Source organism: Pimephales promelas, chromosome 20 (assembly GCF_988280905.1).
Source record: "Pimephales promelas chromosome 20, fPimPro1.hap1.1, whole genome shotgun sequence".
NCBI lineage: Eukaryota > Metazoa > Chordata > Actinopteri > Cypriniformes > Leuciscidae > Pimephales > Pimephales promelas.
Window position 1 is genome coordinate 26,432,280 of NC_142788.1, and position 24,233 is coordinate 26,456,512.

At 38.4% G+C, this 24,233-nt stretch overlaps 1 protein-coding gene across 1 annotated transcript; it reads left to right on the plus strand.

The window, feature by feature from the left end:
* The first annotated feature begins 16,528 nt into the window (after positions 1-16,528).
* Positions 16,529-23,137, plus strand: hoxc1a (homeobox C1a). Its single transcript, XM_039651603.2, has 2 exons — positions 16,529-17,134; positions 22,369-23,137. Exons 1-2 carry the CDS (start codon positions 16,558-16,560, stop codon positions 22,713-22,715), a joined length of 924 nt encoding a protein of 307 aa, XP_039507537.2. The 5' UTR covers positions 16,529-16,557; the 3' UTR covers positions 22,716-23,137.
* Positions 23,138-24,233: the final 1,096 nt, after the last annotated feature.

Consider the following 24,233-nt stretch of genomic DNA (forward strand, 5'->3'; position numbering starts at 1 on the left):
TTACGTTTTTTTTTTTTGGGCGAAAAATTAAGTTTCTTCAATCTTCCCAAAACTCTGGATTCTGATAGAGGACCATGAGACTTACACCTGAGTGCAAAAATGGAGGCTCTAGCCCCTTCCAGAGCTGAGATATCGAAACTCAAAAATTCGGCCCGAAAAAAAAACGACAGTGGTACCCCTTACGTTTTTTTTTTTTTGGGGCGAAAAATAAAGTTTCTCCAATCTTCCCAAAACTCTGGATTCTGATAGAGGGCCATGAGACTTAGACCTGAGTGCAAAAATGGAGGCTCTAGCCCCTTCCAGAGCTGAGATATCGAAACTCAAAAATTCGGCCCGAAAAAAAAAACGACAGTGGTACCCCTTACGTTTTTTTTTTTTGGGGCGAAAAATTAAGTTTCTCCAATCTTCCCAAAACTCTGGATTCTGATAGAGGGCCATGAGACTTAGACCTGAGTGCAAAAATGGAGGCTCTAGCCCCTTCCAGAGCTGAGATATCGAAACTCAAAAATTCGGCCCGAAAAAAAAACGACAGTGGTACCCCTTACGTTTTTTTTTTTTTGGGCGAAAAATTAAGTTTCTCCAATCTTCCCAAAACTCTGGATTCTGATAGAGGGCCATGAGACTTAGACCTGAGTGCAAAAATGGAGGCTCTAGCCCCTTCCAGAGCTGAGATATCGAAACTCAAAAATTCGGCCCGAAAAAAAAAACGACAGTGGTACCCCTTACGGTTTTTTTTTTTTTGGGCGAAAAATTAAGTTTCTCCAATCTTCTCAAAACTCTGGATTCTGATAGAGGGCCGTGAGACTGACCCGAGTGCAAAAATGGAGGCTCTAGACCCTTCCAGAGCTGAGATTTCGAAATTCAAAATTTCGACGCAAAAAAAAAACGACAGTGTTACCCCTTACGTTTTTTTTTTTCAGGCGAAAAATTAAGTTTCTCCAATCTTCTTAAAACTCTGGATTCTGATAGAGGGCCGTGAGACTTTGACCTGAGTGCAAAAATGGAGGCTCTAGACCCTTCCAGAGCTGAGATGTCAAAACTTAAAAATTCGGCCCGAAAAAAAAAACGACAGTGTTACCCCTTACAGGTTTTTTTTCGGGCGAAAAATTAAGTTTCTCCAATCTTCTTAAAACTCTGGATTCTGATAGAGGGCCGTGAGACTTTGACCTGAGTGCAAAAATGGAGGCTCTAGACCCTTCCAGAGCTTATATATCGAAATTCAAAATTTGGACCCGAAAAAAAAACGACAGTGTTACCCCTTACGTTTTTTTTTTTGGGCGAAAAATTAAGTTTCTCCAATCTTCCCAAAACTCTGGATTCTGATAGAGGGCCATGAGACTTAGACCTGAGTGCAAAAATGGAGGCTCTAGCCCCTTCCAGAGCTGAGATATCGAAACTCAAAAATTCGGCCCGAAAAAAAAACGACAGTGGTACCCCTTACGTTTTTTTTTTGGGCGAAAAATTAAGTTTCTCCAATCTTCTCAAAACTCTGGATTCTGATAGAGGGCCATGAGACTTAGACCTGAGTGCAAAAATGGAGGCTCTAGCCCCTTCCAGAGCTGAGATATCGAAACTCAAAAATTCGGCCCGAAAAAAAAAACGACAGTGGTACCCCTTACGTTTTTTTTTTTTGGGCGAAAAATTAAGTTTCTCCAATCTTCCCAAAACTCTGGATTCTGATAGAGGGCCATGAGACTTAGACCTGAGTGCAAAAATGGAGGCTCTAGCCCCTTCCAGAGCTGAGATATCGAAACTCAAAAATTCGGCCCGAAAAAAAAAACGACAGTGGTACCCCTTACGTTTTTTTTTTTGGGCGAAAAATAAAGTTTCTCCAATCTTCCCAAAACTCTGGATTCTGATAGAGGGCCATGAGACTTAGACCCGAGTGCAAAAATGGAGGCTCTAGCCCCTTCCAGAGCTGAGATATCGAAACTCAAAAATTCGTCCCGAAAAAAAACGACAGTGGTACCCATTACGTTTTTTTTTTTTTCAGGTGAAAAATTAAGTTTCTCCAATCTTCCCAAAACTCTGGATTCTGATAGAGGGCCATGCGACTTAGACCTGAGTGCAAAAATGGAGGCTCTAGCCCCTTCCAGAGCTGAGATATCGAAACTCAAAAATTCGGCCCGAAAAAAAAAAACGACAGTGGTACCCCTTACGTTTTTTTTTTTGGGCGAAAAATAAAGTTTCTCCAATCATCCCAAAACTCTGGATTCTGATAGAGGGCCATGAGACTTAGACCTGAGTGCAAAAATGGAGGCTCTAGCCCCTTCCAGAGCTGAGATATCGAAACTCAAAAATTCGGCCCGAAAAAAAAACGACAGTGGTACCCCTTACGTTTTTTTTTTTTGGGCGAAAAATTAAGTTTCTCCAATCTTCCCAAAACTCTGGATTCTGATTGAGGGCCATGAGACTTAGACCTGAGTGCAAAAATGGAGGCTCTAGCCCCTTCCAGAGCTGAGATATCGAAACTCAAAAATTCGGCCCGAAAAAAAAACGACAGTGGTACCCCTTACGTTTTTTTTTTTTGGGCGAAAAATTAAGTTTCTCCAATCTTCCCAAAACTCTGGATTCTGATAGAGGGCCATGAGACTTAGACCTGAGTGCAAAAATGGAGGCTCTAGCCCCTTCCAGAGCTGAGATATCGAAACTCAAAAATTCGGCCCGAAAAAAAAACGACAGTGGTACCCCTTACGTTTTTTTTTTTGGGCGAAAAATTAAGTTTCTCCAATCTTCTCAAAACTCTGGATTCTGATAGAGGGCCATGAGACTTAGACCTGAGTGCAAAAATGGAGGCTCTAGCCCCTTCCAGAGCTGAGATATCGAAACTCAAAAATTCGTCCCGAAAAAAAACGACAGTGGTACCCATTACGTTTTTTTTTTTTCAGTTGAAAAATTGAGTTTCTCCAATCTTCCCAAAACTCTGGATTCTGATAGAGGGCCATGAGACTTAGACCTGAGTGCAAAAATGGAGGCTCTAGCCCCTTCCAGAGCTGAGATATCGAAACTCAAAAATTCGGCCCGAAAAAAAAAACGACAGTGGTACCCCTTACGTTTTTTTTTTTTTGGGCGAAAAATTAAGTTTCTCCAATCTTCCCAAAACTCTGGATTCTGATAGAGGGCCATGAGACTTAGACCCGAGTGCAAAAATGGAGGCTCTAGCCCCTTCCAGAGCTGAGATATCGAAACTCAAAAATTCGTCCCGAAAAAAAAACGACAGTGGTACCCCTTACGTTTTTTTTTTTGGGCGAAAAATAAAGTTTCTCCAATCTTCCCAAAACTCTGGATTCTGATAGAGGGCCACGAGACTTAGACCTGAGCGCAAAAATGGAGGCTCTAGCCCCTTCCAGAGCTGAGATATCGAAACTCAAAAATTCGGCCCGAAAAAAAAACGACAGTGGTACCCCTTACGTTTTTTTTTTTTGGGCGAAAAATTAAGTTTCTTCAATCTTCCCAAAACTCTGGATTCTGATAGAGGACCATGAGACTTACACCTGAGTGCAAAAATGGAGGCTCTAGCCCCTTCCAGAGCTGAGATATCGAAACTCAAAAATTCGGCCCGAAAAAAAAACGACAGTGGTACCCCTTACGTTTTTTTTTTTTTTTGGGCGAAAAATAAAGTTTCTCCAATCTTCCCAAAACTCTGGATTCTGATAGAGGGCCATGAGACTTAGACCTGAGTGCAAAAATGGAGGCTCTAGCCCCTTCCAGAGCTGAGATATCGAAACTCAAAAATTCGGCCCGAAAAAAAAACGACAGTGGTACCCCTTACGTTTTTTTTTTTGGGGCGAAAAATTAAGTTTCTCCAATCTTCCCAAAACTCTGGATTCTGATAGAGGGCCATGAGACTTAGACCTGAGTGCAAAAATGGAGGCTCTAGCCCCTTCCAGAGCTGAGATATCGAAACTCAAAAATTCGGCCCGAAAAAAAAACGACAGTGGTACCCCTTACGTTTTTTTTTTTTTGGGCGAAAAATTAAGTTTCTCCAATCTTCCCAAAACTCTGGATTCTGATAGAGGGCCATGAGACTTAGACCTGAGTGCAAAAATGGAGGCTCTAGCCCCTTCCAGAGCTGAGATATCGAAACTCAAAAATTCGGCCCGAAAAAAAAAACGACAGTGGTACCCCTTACGGTTTTTTTTTTTTGGGCGAAAAATTAAGTTTCTCCAATTTTCTCAAAACTCTGGATTCTGATAGAGGGCCGTGAGACTGACCCGAGTGCAAAAATGGAGGCTCTAGACCCTTCCAGAGCTGAGATTTCGAAATTCAAAATTTCGACGCGAAAAAAAAACGACAGTGTTACCCCTTACGTTTTTTTTTTTCAGGCGAAAAATTAAGTTTCTCCAATCTTCTTAAAACTCTGGATTCTGATAGAGGGCCGTGAGACTTTGACCTGAGTGCAAAAATGGAGGCTCTAGACCCTTCCAGAGCTGAGATGTCAAAACTTAAAAATTCGGCCCGAAAAAAAAAACGACAGTGTTACCCCTTACAGGTTTTTTTTCGGGCGAAAAATTAAGTTTCTCCAATCTTCTTAAAACTCTGGATTCTGATAGAGGGCCGTGAGACTTTGACCTGAGTGCAAAAATGGAGGCTCTAGACCCTTCCAGAGCTTATATATCGAAATTCAAAATTTGGACCCGAAAAAAAACGACAGTGTTACCCCTTACGTTTTTTTTTTTCGGGCGAAAAATTAAGTTTCTCCAATCTTCTCAAAACTCCGGATTCTGATAGAGGGCCGTCAGACTTTGACCTGAGCGCAAAAATGGAGGCTCTAGACCCTTCCAGAGCTGAGATATCGAAATTCAAAATTTCGACCTGAAAAAAAAAACGACAGTGTTACTCCTTACGTTTTTTTTTTTTCGGGCGAAAAATTAAGTTTCTCCAATCTTCTCAAAACTCTGGATTCTGATAGAGGGCCGTCAGTCTTTGACCTGAGCGCAAAAATGGAGGCTCTAGACCCTTCCAGAGCTGATATACCTAATTTCGACCCCAAAAAAAACGACAGTGGTACCCCTTTCGTTTTTTTTCTCCGACGATCAACTGCGGAAGCTCCCTGTGGTTCAGTGGTTTGAGTGTTGCTCCATCATGTGGAGGATTTGGGTTCAAATCCCTCTCTTTGCATTAAAATGCTTTATTTTGAACAGTTTTGTCCAAATAAAAAAGTCATGCCACCCAAAAAAAGAGTAGTTAAAGCAGAAGCTCCAGTTGCTCAGTGGTTTGAGAGTTGCTCCATCATGTGGAGGGTTTGGGTTCAAATCCCACTCTTTGTGTTAAAATGCTTTATTTTGAATGGTTTTGCCAAATAAAAAAGACACAGCCCTAAAATAAAGAGGCATAAGAGTGGAAGCTCCAGTGGCTCAGTGGTTTGAGCGTTACTCTGTCATGTAGTGGATTTGGGTTCAAATCCCACTTTTTGCATTAAAATGCTTCATTTTGAACGGTTTTGTCCAAATAAAAAAGACATGCCACCCAAAAAAGAGGAGCAAAAGTGGAAGCTCCAGTGCCTCATTGATTTGAGAGTTGCTCCATCACATGGAGGATTTGGGTTCAAATCCCACTCATTGCGTTAAAATAGTTTATTTTAAATGGTTTTGTCCAAATAAAAAAGACATGGCCCCAAAATAAAGAGGAGTAAGAGTGGAAGCTCCGGTGGCTCAGTGGTTTGAGCGTTACTCCCTCATGTGGAGGATTTGGGTTCAAATCCCACTCTTTGCATTAAAATCCTTCATTTTGAACAGTTTTGTCCAAATAAAAAAGACATGCCCACCAAAAAAGAGGAGCAACAATGGAAGCTCCAGTGGCTCAGTGGTTTGAGCATTGCTCTATAATGCGGAGAATTTAGGTTCAAATCTCACTCTTTGTGTTAAAATGCTTTATTTTGAATGGTTTTGTCCAAATAAAAAAGACATGCCCGCCAAAATAAAGAGAATTAAGAGTGAAAGCTCCAGTGGCTCAGTGGTTTGAGTGTTGCTCCATCATGTGGAGGATTTGGGTTCGAATCTCAATCTTTGTGTTATAATGCTTCAGTTTCACTGGTTTTGTCCAAATAAAAATGACATCCAAAAAAAGAAAACTTCATGTGGAAGTGCCATTGGCTCAGTGGGTTGAGCGTGATCTCCCCTGTCGGGAGGATCCCGGTTCGAGACTGGACACAGAAGTGTGGATGCGTGGAGCAAAAGCTGCGATGGAGACACGAGATCAAGTCTCATTTGACTTTAAAGTAATCTTCGTGAGTCCAGCGGTTTAACCTAAATTTTATGAAGTGATGCGAGTGTTTGTGCAAAAAAACCCAACTTAATTTTCCACTTTATTTACAAAATATAAAAATTCGTGTCAACACAATATGGCATGCACGCTTCGTGACTTGTGATTGTCATGAACCCACAAATGTATGTTGTATTGTCTGCTCTGAATTCATTAAAAAACACATGCGTCGTGGTGCTCTCATGAAAACACGCATTGGAGTGGTAAAAGTGGTAAATTATGTTTTTTTGAGCAAACTCACACTCAAATGCACTCAAGTCAATTCATAAAATTGAGGTTAAACCACTAGAGTCAAAAGGATTACTTAATAATGACTTTACTACTTTTCTGGGCCTTGAAAGTGGTAGTTGCGTAGCTGATAATGGATGGACAGAAAGTTCTCCGAATTCTTATGAAAGTCTTATGGGCTTGGAACGACATTAGGGTTTAGTAATTATGACAGAATTTTTATGTTTGGGTGAACTAACACTTTAATATTATACTAATGAAAATAACAAGAGAGAAATCCAGTAATTGAAGTTCAAAGGGGCATGACAGACTGACCATTGAACATCATCAGCCCCAATTTTTAAAATAGACATCCTGCAGAGTAGCCGCAGAAGACAAATCTGCCTGTAAACTGAGGAGGATCAAGATCTAATTTAAACGTTGCACTGTATGAGCTTTATTTCATGGTAAAGAGAACAGCAAAATGGGTCCACTACATTCCTAAAGCATTCCATCATTGAGTTCAGTTTGTAATTAATTTGCAGAAAATCAGCTGCAGAGAAATTCCTCTTTGAGTGTTCAGAAGAAAAAAAGATTTACTGAACTGACAGAAGAAGAGAGAGATAGATGGAGTCTGCGTTGGATTCTTTACATTCTTGTGTGTATGGGCTGAGCAGCCATGATTTACGAGCACATTAAGGAGCATTACACGACCCCTGGCAAAGATCACAGAGGATGAGAGAGCTTGCTCTGGCCACTCACACAATAAAAAGACCTATTTTTAAGCATTTAAAACCACACAGGCTGCACATCACAAACTCTCCACATGACTGAATTGATCCAAAGCTGTCTTTGATATAATTCAAGTTCCTCTTCAACATGATGTATATGTGAAAACAATGACAGATATCCATTGCTGATGCATTGCTCTACAACATAGAGAGAAAGAGAGAAAAATAAAGCTATGAGATCATGTCACCTGTTTCTTGCAGTGACTGCTTCCTGTATAAAGTTCTGCTCGATACCAATAATTATTGTGACGGCAACTGATAAATGGGTATCTGGGGAACATTGGGGAAACATTTTGTGGTAAAAAAAATAAAATAAAATTATATACATACACATGTATGTATTTTTTTGTTGATATCTTATAAAGATTATTAATCATAAGTGCTATTAAAAAGGGTGGCCAATGAGGCATGCATAAAAACAAGCATGCACATTACAGTATCCAATCTCAGCCAATACAGAAAAATCGGCTTGATATGGCACCAATATATCATCCATCAATAATACTATACCTTTAATATCCTAAGTGTAAATAGTTCACATTGCTACTGTATACATATATAATGAAAACAAGTTTAAGTATAAAGGTGCATCAACCAAAAAATATGAGTTTAATTGAGAAATATAATAAAAAACTGAGGTTAGCGTGATGAATACTGAGGTGCACAAATCTAAACAAAAGCACACCATGCCACAGTTTCTGAGCAAGCTCTCAGCATCGATATACCCACGAGGAAATCATCATTACAACTATGCAACCTCATTATTGACATCAACTAATTACACGCATACACCTTGCATTTTTACCAGTCTAACTGGATATCGCTTTCTTTTCATTAGTATCTCAGTCCATTTCTTTTCATCTAAAGGTCAGTACTTCCAAATTCCCATTTTTCCTCCTCGATAGGGTCACGTATTGATCCACAGCACTAACCTAGACTGAGTGCACTAACAGACTCCCATCAGTCGCTCATCATATTCACATTCCGAATGAGATTACGGCATACGCTCCAAATAAGTTCATCCTGGGAATTTTTGAAAAATCGGCAGAAAGGCCCTGCACAACGCGGGCCACAGGACACCACACATACATCACATTCCAGATTTAGTTAGTAATCCCACAATCTAGTTAAGGATCTGGAAATTGGATCGAATCAATTAATTCTACAGTCAATTTGCATAAGAGATGGTCCACTGGCCATTAAAATTCTCAATTTGTCTTCAAACATCTCATGGCCGGCTACAATTTTATTTATTATAATGAAATATAGGCCCTCTTACCAATTAAAAAGGAGAAGATCAACCTCCCTGACCACACTTTTTACTGTATGACTCTCATTAAGGATTTAAAAACGCTGGACCTTATGCTTACATAGGTAATCACTACATCGAGATTCATAGTTCTCTTCCGAAGCATGAATCAATAGTCATTTAAAGTGTTTTATTAAGCGGCTCAAGCACAAGCTGTGCTCAGACCTCTTCTAATCATAAACAAGGTGCTGACTCTCTATGTGTGACCTTTGGCAAATCCAGTCCATTCTTTTCCATTAACCTTCCCAGCTTTGCCATTTCTCTCTCGCTCTCTGTCTCTCCAGGGGAGTTTTCCTCTCAGTCAAAGCCGCTCCTAGTGCTTGTTGCTCAGAGGGATTGTTAAGTATCAATTCCTAGTGTCACCTTTTGTGGGTTTTATTTATTTGTTGGCCTGCTGGTATGGAACACAGCGCACGCATCACTCAGGTAGATGGATTATAATTCACCTGCAAGCCCTCATCAATCTCCACAATTTGACTTCCTGCATCACGTACAACTGTTACTGTCATATTAAAGCACTGCATTATAAAGATCAATGGCTTTTTAAATACGCTCTAGCTAAAGGTGATTGGTGACATTAAATGGAGAGAATAAAAAGGCTGATGACTGTCACACAGATGAGAAGCCTCACAAACTTGATGAGGTTTCCCACAAAACAATTACCATTAACATGTGTTCTGATGTCTAGGACTGATCAACCGAATCGACACCTGATGATTTTCAGAAAAGCGGTTCTCGGGTCAGGACAACAAAAACAATACATTTCCGACGAGCTTTCTTGAGGAGAAGAGGCATATGGCTGTGCAGTGACGAGCTTTCCTTCCTACCAACTGTTTAACCCTGCTAATGTCTCCCAGTAAGGAGCACTGGAGGCACTGGCGAGCATGCAGCAGTCTATGCTCATATGACAGATGGCTTATTGTCACTTTGTTTGGGCTGCTGCCTGCTGGGCTCAAGAAGGAAGTGAAGACCGGAAGCATTCGTATTCTTACAGACTACACTGAGCGAAGTACACGGGATAGATGCGACAGAGCCATTTCTGCACGTGCCTGCTGGGATCTCTGTGTGATTGTAAGAATCAGCAGTGCATCCCATTAACACACACCTGGTCACTATGTACTCTGTTTTTGTGCCAAAAAAACAACAGTTTTGTTAGAGGTTCATTAGAGAACGCTGAAACTGTCATTGAAAGAATGAAATGCAAGTTTCAATTCAACATGAAATACTTGGAATAATACAATGACAGATATTCACAATCAAAGCATTTTTTTAAAACACCTGAAGAGAAAATGTGAAAGGTATGAATTTAGCTTCGTAAAATGAGACTGATACACTCTTAGAAAAAAAATGTACACAAATTGTACAGTTTGTCACTGGGGCAGATCTTTGTATCTCATTTAAAAGTTCTTAATAGTACCTCAAAATATGTATTGTTACTCTATGAGTACCTTTCATAATGAGTGAGTACAATGAGTACATTGTACATGACAATGATGTACTAAAAACAGAAATTTTTTTTTTCGCGTACAGACGACAACGTTGTCAAAACGATCCATGTGCAAAAGGATCCACAAAACGCCATATTATTCATGCCAGGCGATGTTCCTTTATAAAGAAACATTACACGCCTATAGACTGAACATGTAACACGCGTGTGCATAACGTCACCGTTTTCACATAAAGGGAACTGCCCTAGTGACAAGCTGCTGTACCCCTTCAAAAAACCAGAAGCTTTTCTTTATCAAAATAAAAAAAAAAATTGGAAAATTTAAGTTCAAAAGCTCATCCATGATTGCTCGCTCATGCGGACTGTACCTAAACCATTCGGGATTAATTAACAAACAGAAGCATTTACAATTGACTGTATCTTGTACACGTCTCGGACCACCGCCACCTCTCGCATCTGTCTCAAATGCATCTTGGAGAGCAATTGGTGTTTTCATGATTAGATAGCTATTAGTAAAAACACATGAAGTGATGAAGTCTAAAAACTCTCTAAAAGTGCCTGGCGTGTTTTGTTATCAGAGTCATCTTGCAGCCGCTTGAGTAAAATGCACCACTGCAAGTTTAAACAATCACCATGTCAGCACTGTGCTCAATCAATTACTGCTGTTGATGTTATCAATGGCTTCATCTTCCCTGTCAGTCTCCCTCGATCACTCATTTTTTCTGTATTGCTCTTTCTTACTCCGTTTGTATTCCCCTGTCAGCCTTTCTTTTTGTCTGGCAGATGCTGTTATCCATGACACTGCATTCACGTTTTTTCAGTTCATACCAACCCTGGGAATCGAACCCATGACCTTGAAGTTGCTACTGTCTGTCTGTCTATCCATCCATGTATCAATCAATCTATGCATTAATCAATATCATTGATCCATCCATCCATCATTATATCTATCCATCCATCCATGTATCAATCAATCTATGCATCAATCAATCCATATCATCTACCTATCCATCCATCCATCCAACCATCCATGTATCAATCAATCAATATCATCTACCTATCCATCCATCCATCCATCCATAAATAAATATATGCATCAATCAATATCATTAATTCATCAATCAATCATCCATCCATCCATGTATCAATTCATGTATGTATCAATCCTCCAATGTATTAATCAATCATTCAAACTAATCTGTATCAATATATGTATCAATCAATATCTGTCTGTCTGTCTGTCTATCTATCTATCTATGGCCTATAATCAACTTTGTTCAAAACTTTCAAAACACGGTCAATTCAATATTCAGATTTGTCTTGACAAACTTTGCTTTTTTAGATAAAATTAGAATAAATATCTTCATTCATTATAATTCTACATCCTTACATTCAACTTCGAATTCTAATTAGCATCTTTTTTACTACCTCATTTAAACTCCATTCCTAATTCAGTTCTGAATGTCGCACAAGCCTAAACTTTCTAGGCCAGAGAGCTTTTCATTTGGCCTCCTCTCTGGAGTGCTCCTCTGTGATAAAGTAAGAGGGGTACGCAAGTGCATAGATTACCAGCCCTTAACCAATCATCGTAGACAGGCCCGCTCTACATTAACAGCAATGACCTTCCCACCAGTGGTGACAGTCACCTGTCAGCAACGTCTCACTCCTGGCATTTTCAGGGCTCAGAGATGAGAAATAATTAGGCCCGACAATCCTCTAGGGTTAAACCCGGGCCACAAGTCATCATGCCAGGGCTCTGTCACAGGGGTCAGAGGTCAAAATCAGCCAATGATATGATCTCCACATCATAGCCAAGATCGCACAGCTTGTGGGAGGGTCACCAAAGAGAGATCAGGTTATCAGACCGAGCTTCCCCTCTGAGAAGAGTGATGCATTCAAATCCTCATGAAACCTAACCTGTACCACACTGGAGTTTTCACCAGCCTCCAGCTATAAAGTCACGGAGAGGTGCACATGCATGCAATTCCTTCACAGAGAGAGGCTTGGCCGGTGCATGCCATTCGCTTTGAATATGCACACGTTGTAAATGAAGACAGGATACGACCGGAAACAGCTCAGATGTGGCAAGCTGGTATTATTTGGTCTCTTTCCAGTCAATAAGGAAAATGATTATTCCCTCACCTTATTACGAACATGAACCGAGACTGATTTCCTATCATCTGTCCTGGCAAAACACGCGTGCTGATGGGAAGCAAGCTGTTTCGAACTGACGTTTGTGATGACTTGTTTACCCAGAGCTGTTCAACTGAGGTCAAATGTCTGTAGAAAACACATGGAGGCATGTTGAACACCGCTTTCCCTCAAGATTTATACTAATCAAACATATGGCACGAGGAGAAACGAATAAACCCTTAATATTTGATCTCTATAAACATTAAAATTCAGTTTAAATCCATTGTAAATTCAGCCCCGAGACAATTTATCTTATCTGGACTATAAAAAAAGTGTGTATAATCTTATTGAGGTGGAGAAGTGCACACACACACCTGGTTTTTTTTTTCTCCTACCCTGCAGTCAAACACTTCTGCAACTCCTGCCTCGCACCCCTCGTCCCCACCTCCCCCCATCCCCACCTCCTCATGTTGAAACCCATTACAGAAATACAATTTCTAATGCCTTCACACAGGCCCGCGATCGACTGCAAACAAATTTATATTCAGCCCGTAAACAGAGAGCAGCAGAGATTTATTTATTGAGCGGAGAGGAGAGAAACAAGCTAGCGCGTGAACCCTGGGTAACCCCACAGCTGACATGAAGATGGATAAGTGTACCATGCAAATGTACAGAGGGAAAGGATATATTGCACTCCGTCATTCAGTGCATTGCTGCCCGTAGAATTCCATTTATTCTTCCAGCTGGGACCAGATCTCTGGGGTTGTGAGTGCACGGTTATACATTGTTGATTATTTGAGATGGTTTTTTAATCACAGCAGAGCCCCAGTAAAACTCTTTATTGGTCATAAGCAGAAATTCCTCCTTCTGTCCTGTGCAGTAGTTCAAATGTTTAAATGCAAACAATATCATAACAATTAGATATATAATCAATGTTATTTTTTATTCACTATTCACATTTGCCCTTTTATTTAAATAAAATACATTTTATGCAAACAATATCATAACAATTAGATATATAATCAATGTTATTTTTATTCACTATTCACATTTGCCCTTTTATTTAAATAAATGCATTTTATGCATGTTAAAAAACTAAAATGATCATAAACTCACCTCGTTCACATTATTTTAATGAGCAATGCCATAGTGCTTCCGATTCCTAGACCTAGAGAAGACAGACAAACACTTACAGACAAACACTTAAAGTGACTTACAGCACATTCAATTTATATATTTTTGTCTCTCACAATGTAAATCTGATGCAAATGTGCAACTAACTGACGCTTTTTGACCATGCGTCAACATCCGACGCATATGGCACCCTTTAACGTCAATATGAGACGCGCCTCCTAGTGGTCTAACCCTAAACCTACCCCAGACCTAAACCTACCTGCGTCATCAGTGGTTCTCAAACTTTTTCAGGAGGAGGCCCCCTTGTGTAGGGTGAATCCTTTTGTGGCCCCCCAAAAGAAAACTCATAACGAAAACATCCTCAAACGTACAATTTTACTTACAAATTTTAGATTGTACCAAAAACAAATGAATTTGTACAATGCTGGAACAACAGTTCTGTTTTTAGCTTTATGTCTTTGAATATACAAAATTAGTTAAATTGTACATTTCATTAAATATAACAATTTTTTATAAAAAATGGTTTTGACAGTTAACAGTAATATTGTCTGAAAAGTGCAACAAAAGTATTGAATACTGAACATTTGTGATGTTCATAGTAAAAGATGAACACTGAAAAATTAATTTGCTGATTGTAAAAAAGTGCATTAAACTTCTTACGTTTTAAGGTAGTAAATGGCAGTGGCTCAAGTTTGGTTGCAAATTTGAACAGCAATCTGTTTTTTCAGCAAGAAACAAAAAAAAATTCTACTCTACTTAAAGAAATACTTTTTCAATATAGAAGACATACAATGTTATACAAGTTTTACAATATAAAAGAAATCATGCAATGCAGATTTCACATAGGACAATCCAAACTTACATACAGGTAAAATAATTTTTTTAAATAATTTCATATTCTAGAATTTCTTTGCGGCCCCCCTAGCGCTATAGTGGCCCCCAGTTTGAGAACCGCATTCTAACTGACGCTAAAGGTTGCCATGTACGTCGGTTGCATGGTCAAAAGCGTCAGTTAGCTGACGCGGATGAGCAACTTACGCTAAAGGTTGCCATGTGCGTCGGATTTAGATGCATGGTCAAAAAGCGTCAGTTACATGACACCCAAGGGTGAGAATGCGTTGGCATTTCTCAATTTTCTCTGTTTTTATATTTTTCGTATTATATTTTAACTTTGAAATCATTTGACTCAGTAAAACTTTTTCATGACTGAGCTACTTACTGGAAGGAAAGACCATTCAAGTCTGAAAGTAAAGGCCACATCTGTTACAACGGGCTGCCACTTCTGAACAGATGTGAGAGTGTTGTAACCTCGGAAGGTAATATCTCGGGTGTTCTACGTCTAATGCTCTATGAGTTTGGAGAAACTTTTTGAAATGTCACATAAAACATAATGAAATGCACATGTGAAATAGTCAAAAATTCTCATATTTTAGACATGATAGATTAACGAAGCAAGGCTTTAAAGGTTCAAAGGGTATCTTACAAGGACATATTTCATAATATTTTGGCTTGAATTGATCTAGTAAATTAAAGTTTCAATACCACATGAATCACATATTAGTTAATAACATCAATTATCATATTCCATACATATACGTATATAAAAAATGATTAGTGTAATCTTCTACAAATTATAAAAAAAGTTGAAAATTGCTTAACTTATTTTGATAAGTTTAAGCAATGTAAAAACATTTGTAGTCATAACTTATTGATCATATACATTTTACAGTGTACATTTCGCCATCCTCAAGTGTAATGGGTTCAGCCAATTATTGCTTGAAGATAGCAACAAAAAAATCAAATCTGATGGAAAAACGAAGAAAAGAAAACAAGAAGAGAATGAAAGAAACTCCGTAATAGTTATTTCTTATTTCTCGAGGAAAGTAACAAAGCTGGTCAAAAACTCCTTTTATGGATGTGTACCTACGCTACTTAATTACAAGACAAACTCCTCTTAGAATGAAAACAGTGAAAAGTTTTAAATGCAATTATATATATATTTTCTCTTTTATTCAATATGTAAAAGGCAGCAAGTGTATAATTAAGTTTAGCATATTAGGCCTACCCTAAAATAAAACTCTTATTTTTTATGAAACGAGTATACTTAACGAATTAAACTTTTTTTTTTAATATTGTCAGTTTAACTTGCCATTTGTTTTGAATCATTAATATTTTTCATAAATAAAAGCTTAAACACTTTTTGTACCCGCGGTTGATTACTGCAGGGGAGGCAGCTGCTAATTATCATCTGACCGCCGAATGACCTGGGACGACAGATGTTTACACATAATCACTCAGAAATCTCATACAATGACTTTATGATTCCCTTTTAACATCATTTCAGCTGTTATGTTAGATTCCCCGTGGCCATAGAATTCTACACAGAGTTTAGAATTATGGAGAAAGTATGGAGACTCTTTACGTTGAACAAATCTGTTTTGTTAAATAGATCGGAGTATAAAATAGCACACGGAGGAATGCAATTGTGTTAACGTGGGTTAGATACAGCCTACGTTTCTAAGATCCTTTTCCAAGTTTGAATGAATTAATAGGCTAAGATCCATGGCTTTCCCATTAACAACTATTGACAATGCAGGCTTAAGACCTTATTCGGGTGAGCTAAGGCTGCAATACTGACTAAACATGTCATTGATTTTCTGCGCGTGCTAATCTAAAACGGACTGGGCCTTCCGAGAGAGAAAAAAAAAACAATCAAGACAACATGTGTCGAAATTAAAAAAAAAATGTATGGGTTAACTAAAATTTAAAACACAAAACTATACCCGTTAGTGAAATTAAATTAGATCTGAAACAAACAGAACAAAGAATCTATTCATATCCTAAATGTGACTTTTCCCAAATGAAATCCCTTGAACATTTGTGCAAAATTCATATGAATCATCCAGCATAATGTAGTGCGCTTTTATTAAATTCAATATTATCCACTATGAACTGTAGTGCTGATGTTGACCCCTCTTCGCGCACGCGCGAGCCCACACACTCCACGAGACCTTATTAGCAGGTCAAATAAGTCATTCAAACTTGCTTGCTTTGGTAAATTAACGCTCACACAGATGAAGGAGATGTCCGGCTATTGGCCAAGAGTTAGAGGGCACGTCATCCCCATCCATCAGCGATCGAATGTTTCTACAAGGCATGTCCCTGTCTAGATCTGAGCCTCTGTCCTCTTGCGCGCTATGTGTGGCATCTGTGGATGGAGTTTCTGTCGCGTCCAGCCTCGAATGAAAATCTGGAATACATGAGATGCAGCCATGAATTCTTATCAAGGGTTCAGGGACACAACGTCACTTTTCAAGGGCTATCATGCTACTGGAGTAATGCGTCTGCATCAGGACCACGGAGCTACTTCTGACTTCCCTAGCAGAGACGAGGGATATGTTAACAACACCGAGGCGGATTTTCTTCAATATCACTTCACGAATCTCAGTGCCACGGCCACAGGCGCGTGTTCAAAGCCCTGTGAGGACCCTGGTCTTGCTAACTCGACCAGACCCCCCTTCCCCCATAACCAAGAATTCTATAGAAGACCAGTGCACCCCGTTCGTCCCCAAGTCCCCTCCTTCCAAAGCTGTCGTATGCAGGGTCTCTCCAGAACGGGTTTCTCGTCTTCCTCAGACACTTTAAGAACTTTCTCCGGCGCGCTTTGTGAACTCGGCCCTGTCAACAACACACACCTCGCTGCGCGCACATGCGACGGCCCAGTGCGTCACCCTCCAGTTCAGGATAATAGCACCAGGCACGAGGCTCCTATGAACACGTTAAATGAGACATTACACAGTGAAAAGACATTCGACTGGATGAGAGTGAGGAGAAATCAATCCCGTGCTGGTAAGTTGACTTTTCTAGTTCGACGAACTTTTTTGCAGCGCATCTTAACTGACCGAGTGGCCGCGCATCCTTGCTTTTAAATCTTAGTGATGTGATTTAAAATATAATACGTTTGCTAATGGTGTTTCTAAATTATAAAATGGTTAAGAAAGTCTATCCAAAGTTGGACAGTAACTTTTCAGCAAGCAGAAATTAATATTTGGAGGAGGAGCTATGAGGGTGTACGTTTGGCTATACCTGTGAAGGCCACATTTTTAAACATGTACTTACAAATATAGTGAAGCATGAGAAAATTAAAGTGGTCCTAACTATATACATCAATCCTCACTTTAAATTTACCCATATCAACTGGATTGTAGGCTTTGTTGTCAATAGGCTAATATCACCACCTCAAGACCTCCACATCATATAATCACCTTAAAATAATATAGTGAAACCACACTCTAAAAAATGCTGGGTTGTTTTAACCCAATTTTGGGTCAAATATGGACAAACCCGAAATGTTGGGTTAAAAATGTAATGTAAAAATTTAACCCAACGGCTGGGTTAGTCCATATTTGACCCAAAGTTGGGTTAATACAACCCAGCATTTTTTAGAGTGCATGTACTTAAATAAAAAGTAAAATGCTAAGGTCAAATAATCTGAGCCATATATGTATAGGCCTATGTGTATATACGTATATATATGATTATAATTAATATATATATTATATATGTGAGTGTGTGTGTGTGCTTGTCAATACACACACACACACACACACACACACAAATATATATATGGGGATCAATTATATATACTATAAACACACATTATCTAAACAAAAACTTTTATGTTGCTATTAATCGATCTGACACTAATATATATATATATGTGTGTGTGTGTGTGTCTGAATATATATATATATATATACACACACACACACACACACACACACACACACACACACACACACACACACACACACACAGATGTATGTGTATATGGTGTATACGGCTCAGATTATTTGACATTTACATGTCAGACTATAAGTAGACTGTAAGCAGAAGTATGAAGCAGATAATGAAACATCCTCTGCAGATGTGGCACATGTCAGGGACAGAAATCAGGCTGCTTGTTTTATGGAGAAACCTTTACAAATTAAGCAGAGTGTAATACATAAAATCTGCTCTTGTGCCTAAATGGGTCAGCAACAACATGCTAGGCAGAATCCCTCCATTTTTATAAATTGCATCTTCCATTTTATTGTATTCTCTATGTTCATCCCTTTAAAAACGCTCTCATTGACAAGCAGCAGCCCAGGCTATATTTAAAGGAGTCCAGCACCCCCTAGCTCTCCATTCAGAGCCAAATAAACTTCGGAGGAACACTTTTCCTCGACAGAGCCCTAAATCTTAATAGAGACCAATGTTTATATGCTGCAATTAATTTTCTATATTGAATGTCGGAAAATGTCTGTCAGAATCTCAGCGTAATCCTTAACCAGAGTAATGATTGGATAGGTCTGCGTTTAATGCAGTTCAAATGTGAGTTACTTGACATGTGCTCATAAAATGTCACGCTCAATGACATTTGACCTGTATTATGTCAAAGTATTTCATGTTTGTTGTGAGAGCCGTGCGTTAAATTGTGAATCGCTCGCCCCCCTCAATAAATCACGATATATGTAATAGGTTGATGGTAAAACCAAGAAGAGCCCTGTTTGATTTGTCATTTCCTACGAATCAGTAATACAGCATTCATATGGTTTCCAGACTATCAGGGAGAAGAATGTCTAGCCAGGCCACACTGATGATCTAAAATAACTCACAGGCAAATATGTCAGTGAAAAGGTCATTTCGGGCTATATCGCCCAGCGTATGAACAATAGCTGTGGTCAGGAAACAGAATAGAAAGGCCTGCTATATCAAATCCCAAAAGCTTGAATGGCGGCAACAATTTGCGTACTGTTGTGTCTGTTGTTTGTTTTGCGTCTGCCAGTCCACCCACATATATAATATGCACACATTATACATACATACATATTGCACTCATTCTTACCTAGATTTGAACTTTACTGTCCCTTCAAGCTTAAAGGGATAGTTCACCCAAAAAAACTTTCATTTACTCTCCCTCATGTCATTGCATGCATTTCTTTCTTGTGCGGAACACAAAAGAAGATATTTAGAAGAATGGTGTGTTCCAAGCAACATTGGATCCCATTGACTTTTATTCCATGGAGACATCATGCATACAGGTTTGGAATGACATGAGGGTGTGAGTAAATGATTCATTTTGGGGTGAATTTCCCCTTTGAATAGGAGTGTAAAATAAAATGGTCACTACAACCCTCTGTGCTTAATGTCTTGGTTTTATCACAAGGCTTATGGAGAAAGCATTGTATGATGATATATGAGAGGTCTGTCAACAAGTGCTTAAGATAATACTCACGTCAACACAGCAGCCAAAGTCAAATGTTAAATGGTAGGGCGAATGTTTATTGCCTGCCCCTTTACTGAAGTTCATTATAACCTAATGAAAAAAAAAAAGAGAAAAAAAGATTATTATTAAAGGGAAAAAAAACATTAAAGGGATGGTTCACCTGTATGACTTTCCTCATAAAAGAAGATATTATGAAGAACATTGGACCCCGTTGAATTCGCCTGATGAGACATTTTTCACATTATTCCTCTTTGCAAGTCAAATGGGTTTGGAACGACATGCGGCTGAGTAAATGATGGTCGAATTTTTGTGTGAACGATCCCGTTAAGTCAGAGATTCCATGCATTGTGAGGGTTATTGTTCTTACTGGGCAACATCAAATGTTTCCTATACTCAACATGAATAAAAGCTTACACAGAGTGTCTGACTGGATCCCCCAGTACAGTGCACACAGTCCCAGTGCGTCATTCTTCAATTATACCCTGACAGCACCTGAATTACTGTGGGCTGGATGCCAAGATGACCGAGGCAATCTGTATCGATCCCCACCCCCCATTCCCTTGCTCTCTTTTAGGCTTAGTGGGGCACGTCATCCCTCTGGCTGGTTGGCCATTTCCAAGTTTGCAAGTCATTCCTCAAATGTTTAGTTTGATTCCTTTATGCCTTCTGGCGACTGCCAATTCTATTATCCAGTAACTCATTCATCAGTTTTTTCATGCACACTTTTTATTTCCTAAGGAAATTGCTTAATTACTTCATATTTGTCAGTGAATGCACTGATTGTTAGAATATCCCTTGTGAATATCAGAGGTGACCCTACAATTGCTTTTTTTTAACTTTTAGTTGCACAACGAGAGCGAGATAAACCAACTGTTTGATCAACTGTTTGTGCTCTAAGCCTACGAGAAAGGGTGAGGGATTGACATGTACACTAAAAATTGCTGGGTTGTTTTAACCCAACTTTGGGTCAAATATGGACAAACCCAGCCATTGGGTTAATTTTTTTATTGCATTTTTAACCCAACATTTGGATTTGTCCATATTTGACCCAAAGTTTGGTTAAAACAACCCAGCATTTTTAGAGTGTAGAGTTTATTCAGCTCTTTGGGAAGTGTTTTAATTAAATACTCTCATGCAGGTAAATGCAACAAAATGTCAAATAAATATTCAATGTTTTAGTTGCAAAGCAAAAGGAAGTATTTTAGGAAAGACATTAGTATTTTGTTATTGCATTTGCAACCAAAGCATTGTGCATTTATTTGACTTTTGTCTTTGTATATCCTGCGCCAGGTCAGACTGTACATCCATGACTGCAATGACACGACCAAAAACACACACAGAAAAATACACATGGTGCGCAGATGGCACAGAGGTTAGAGAGACACTTGCAACTGTAGCAGTATGTGAGGGAGGGCTCAATGCCTGCAACACCCCTGGGGATTTTCCCATCCAACCCCTGTGTGTGTGCCGTAAAGGAATGTGCAACTTCCTGTGAGCTTCCAAAAGCAAACAACACAAGCAAACAACAAAACATGAGTCTGATTTCCATTAAGACAGCTGTTAGTTGACTAGCAGTTAAACTGCAGATTTAACGCTATGCTAAAATGAACACTGTAGAGAAAGGCACATTTATATGCACTAGGTTTTTTTAATTAATTTACAGGAAATTCAATGTTGGGCATAATGGAAAAAAAAAACTGGAAAGCAACAGCTTTGGAATATTTTTATGACAGGCCTGATGGACAGTGCATGTGACCCCTGACCTACAGTCATCTGTGAGGAGCAAACAGACAGTCCTCTATTTAGCTTACTGAGACAGGGTTTGCATACAGATGAAGGTCAAGCAATCAAAAACTCCTCCTCAATGAAAATTACATTCACTGAAAAAGTCACAAATGAGTGACCACTGACTGCAGGAAGCCTAGCAAATATCATTAAGGCTGTAGAAAAATAAAAATGTTTCATCAATTTTTTTTTACTTGGCAAGTTGTCTATATGGAAGAAAATAAAGGCTTTTCAATGTCATATTACAGAGATTTTGCATATAGCTAATCAAACTTGAAAATGTAATGTAAAAAACAAATTCCTGTCTCAACAAAAAGGCAGATGTGGAAGCTGTTTCAAATATCATTGTTAAACTCACTTTTAATCAGTGTAATATACACTATGATGCAGTGTTTTATGTATGTATATATATATATATATATATATATATATATATATATATATATATATATGTATGTATGTGTGTGTGATCAAGGTTGCTTTAACTCATCAAAACAAGTTGAAAAATTGATTTAAACATCCAAACATACTTGCTTAAATTATAACAACAGTGCACAATATGAATATAATATTATTATATTGTACCCTATATGCGCTGTTTTTATATTCATGACGTATTCACATAACGTTCATGGCGTGTTTTGAATATAAAATTATATTGCATAACCAAGATATAAAAAAAGCCCTATATTGATATGGTTATCTGTTTTTATAAATCGATAACGATAAATTCGTTTCCAACTGTTCGCGGCTTAATTTAAAGCATCATTAGGCCTAATAAATGCCATAATATTTTTGATAACAAGTGTATAACTGAATATATTTACAGCAAACGTATTAACAGTAACACTAAAAAAAGTTCACGTGTTTTGTTTTCCGTGCTTGTCAACACAATTGCAGGTGACATTTTATTCGATCTGAGATGAATATAAAATAATCATGAAATCATTGTTTTTCTTTTTATTCAAGGATGGTAAGCACTGAATTAAACCTTGAATATTGTTTAATATAGAACTCATTTCCTTAACAGCTATACATCTGGGGAGATGCTCGGACCCGGAGCTGAAGACGGACTACGGACGAGATGCTGACGATGACCCCTCGAGTGGAGCCACGCGAGCTAATTTTACCACCAAACAACTCACAGAACTGGAAAAAGAGTTTCATTTCAACAAATACCTGACTCGAGCTAGACGGATTGAGATCGCGAACACTCTCCAACTGAGTGAGACTCAAGTGAAGATCTGGTTTCAGAACAGACGCATGAAACACAAGAAAATGCTGCGGGAAGGCCTCGTTCCTGGATTAATGCTGATTACTGGCTGTGACGAGGACTTGAAAAAAACACACACTTGTTCATCTCCTGACAAAAGATAATTTCAGTAGGGTAAGATTTTGGGCACTGCTGAGGTTATAAAATGTTAACAATCACGTGAATATCATGCGCGAGAGCAAGATAGCTATACTGTTGACCAAAATGTATTCACACACCCAAAATTAAGTTTGCCCTATACATATATATTCATATATCTATTCAACTGTATTGTTTAAGAAATTAAAGCAGCAACTCTCTATGATAAAAAAATAAAGTTTCCTCACCTGTTGAGTCAAGCGGAGAAATAAAAACGCACTTGGCCTAATAGTCTTCCTTTTAATATCGTATGTTTTGTCATTATGAATTTGCTTCTGTTATTAAAGAAAAGAAAATGAATCGTTACAATTTATTTAATCAGGGTCATAAATTAATCAGGGTAAAATTGTCAAGAAAAGTGACAAAATTGATATTTATTTAAAATAAAATAAAAGTGAAATGCAAAAAAGAAATGGACTCGTTTTGTTTTTGTATTTTATATAAAATAGTGTGTGTTTAAAATAGTTTACTGAAATGTACAGTGTATATGCAAACTGTACGTTTTATAGGCCTAATTGATAAAAAAAATGCCCAGGGGTCAATTATTGCCCCTTAATTAAAAAATTAAATAAAATAGATTATTATTTCTGACACTGCTCATCTGATCAGTGTTGATTGGTTAAAAGGCATAGGCTATACTATAGCCTATATATACACACAACAATAGTTTTATTTTTAACAAGCAGCGAACTGAATATCTGAGAAAAGGTATGCCTAATTATTTTTGAACTACTATTTGATGTAATTTATTTAATGTAATTAAAAATGTAATTATTTCTTGAATATATCTTTAACGTGCATCCTATCTTAGTCGCGCGCACGAGCGCAGGCTGCACACATTCAGAAACACTCAACAGGTTTGCTGCTGTTTCTCAGACATACTGTGTCTGTCATATCCATGCTGCTTGTGCTTTTATCTGCAAATAAAGAGCGCCGCACGATGATCGGTGATACTCGTCTTTCTAAATAATGGCGAAAACCTGTCAACGTACAAAGTGCCTCCACTTAGCCGTGCATTTTCACCAATTTATTGCTGGAAGAGGTTAAATCGAGTGCCACGGGTTGAACCTTCTGATACCAACTCCTCATTTTGATATAGCATCAAAGCAGCTTTAAGAACGGTGACGAATAAAGTGAGACTTGGGATTTATTTGTTTTTTTGGCACCGTTTACATTTCGAATGCATATCCTCAAAGTGTTTTTATTCATATGCTATCTTTCAGATATAGCCTACTTTATCATTTTAAAATGTTAACATGATAAACATGGAGTTATTTGCCCTGCAGTTTCTCCCCTTTTGTCACTATTAAATTCGTGGATGGACACAATATTTGATCTGGAATGAGAGGGGATTATCGTCATTTCTAAACGATCGATTTATCGATTTTGGGTGGATTTAAGCTGATTGAATTATAATTGATTTTTCGTGATGGGTTGAATAATTGCAGCATTTAAATGCAAGCCATATTTTAATTCACTCATTT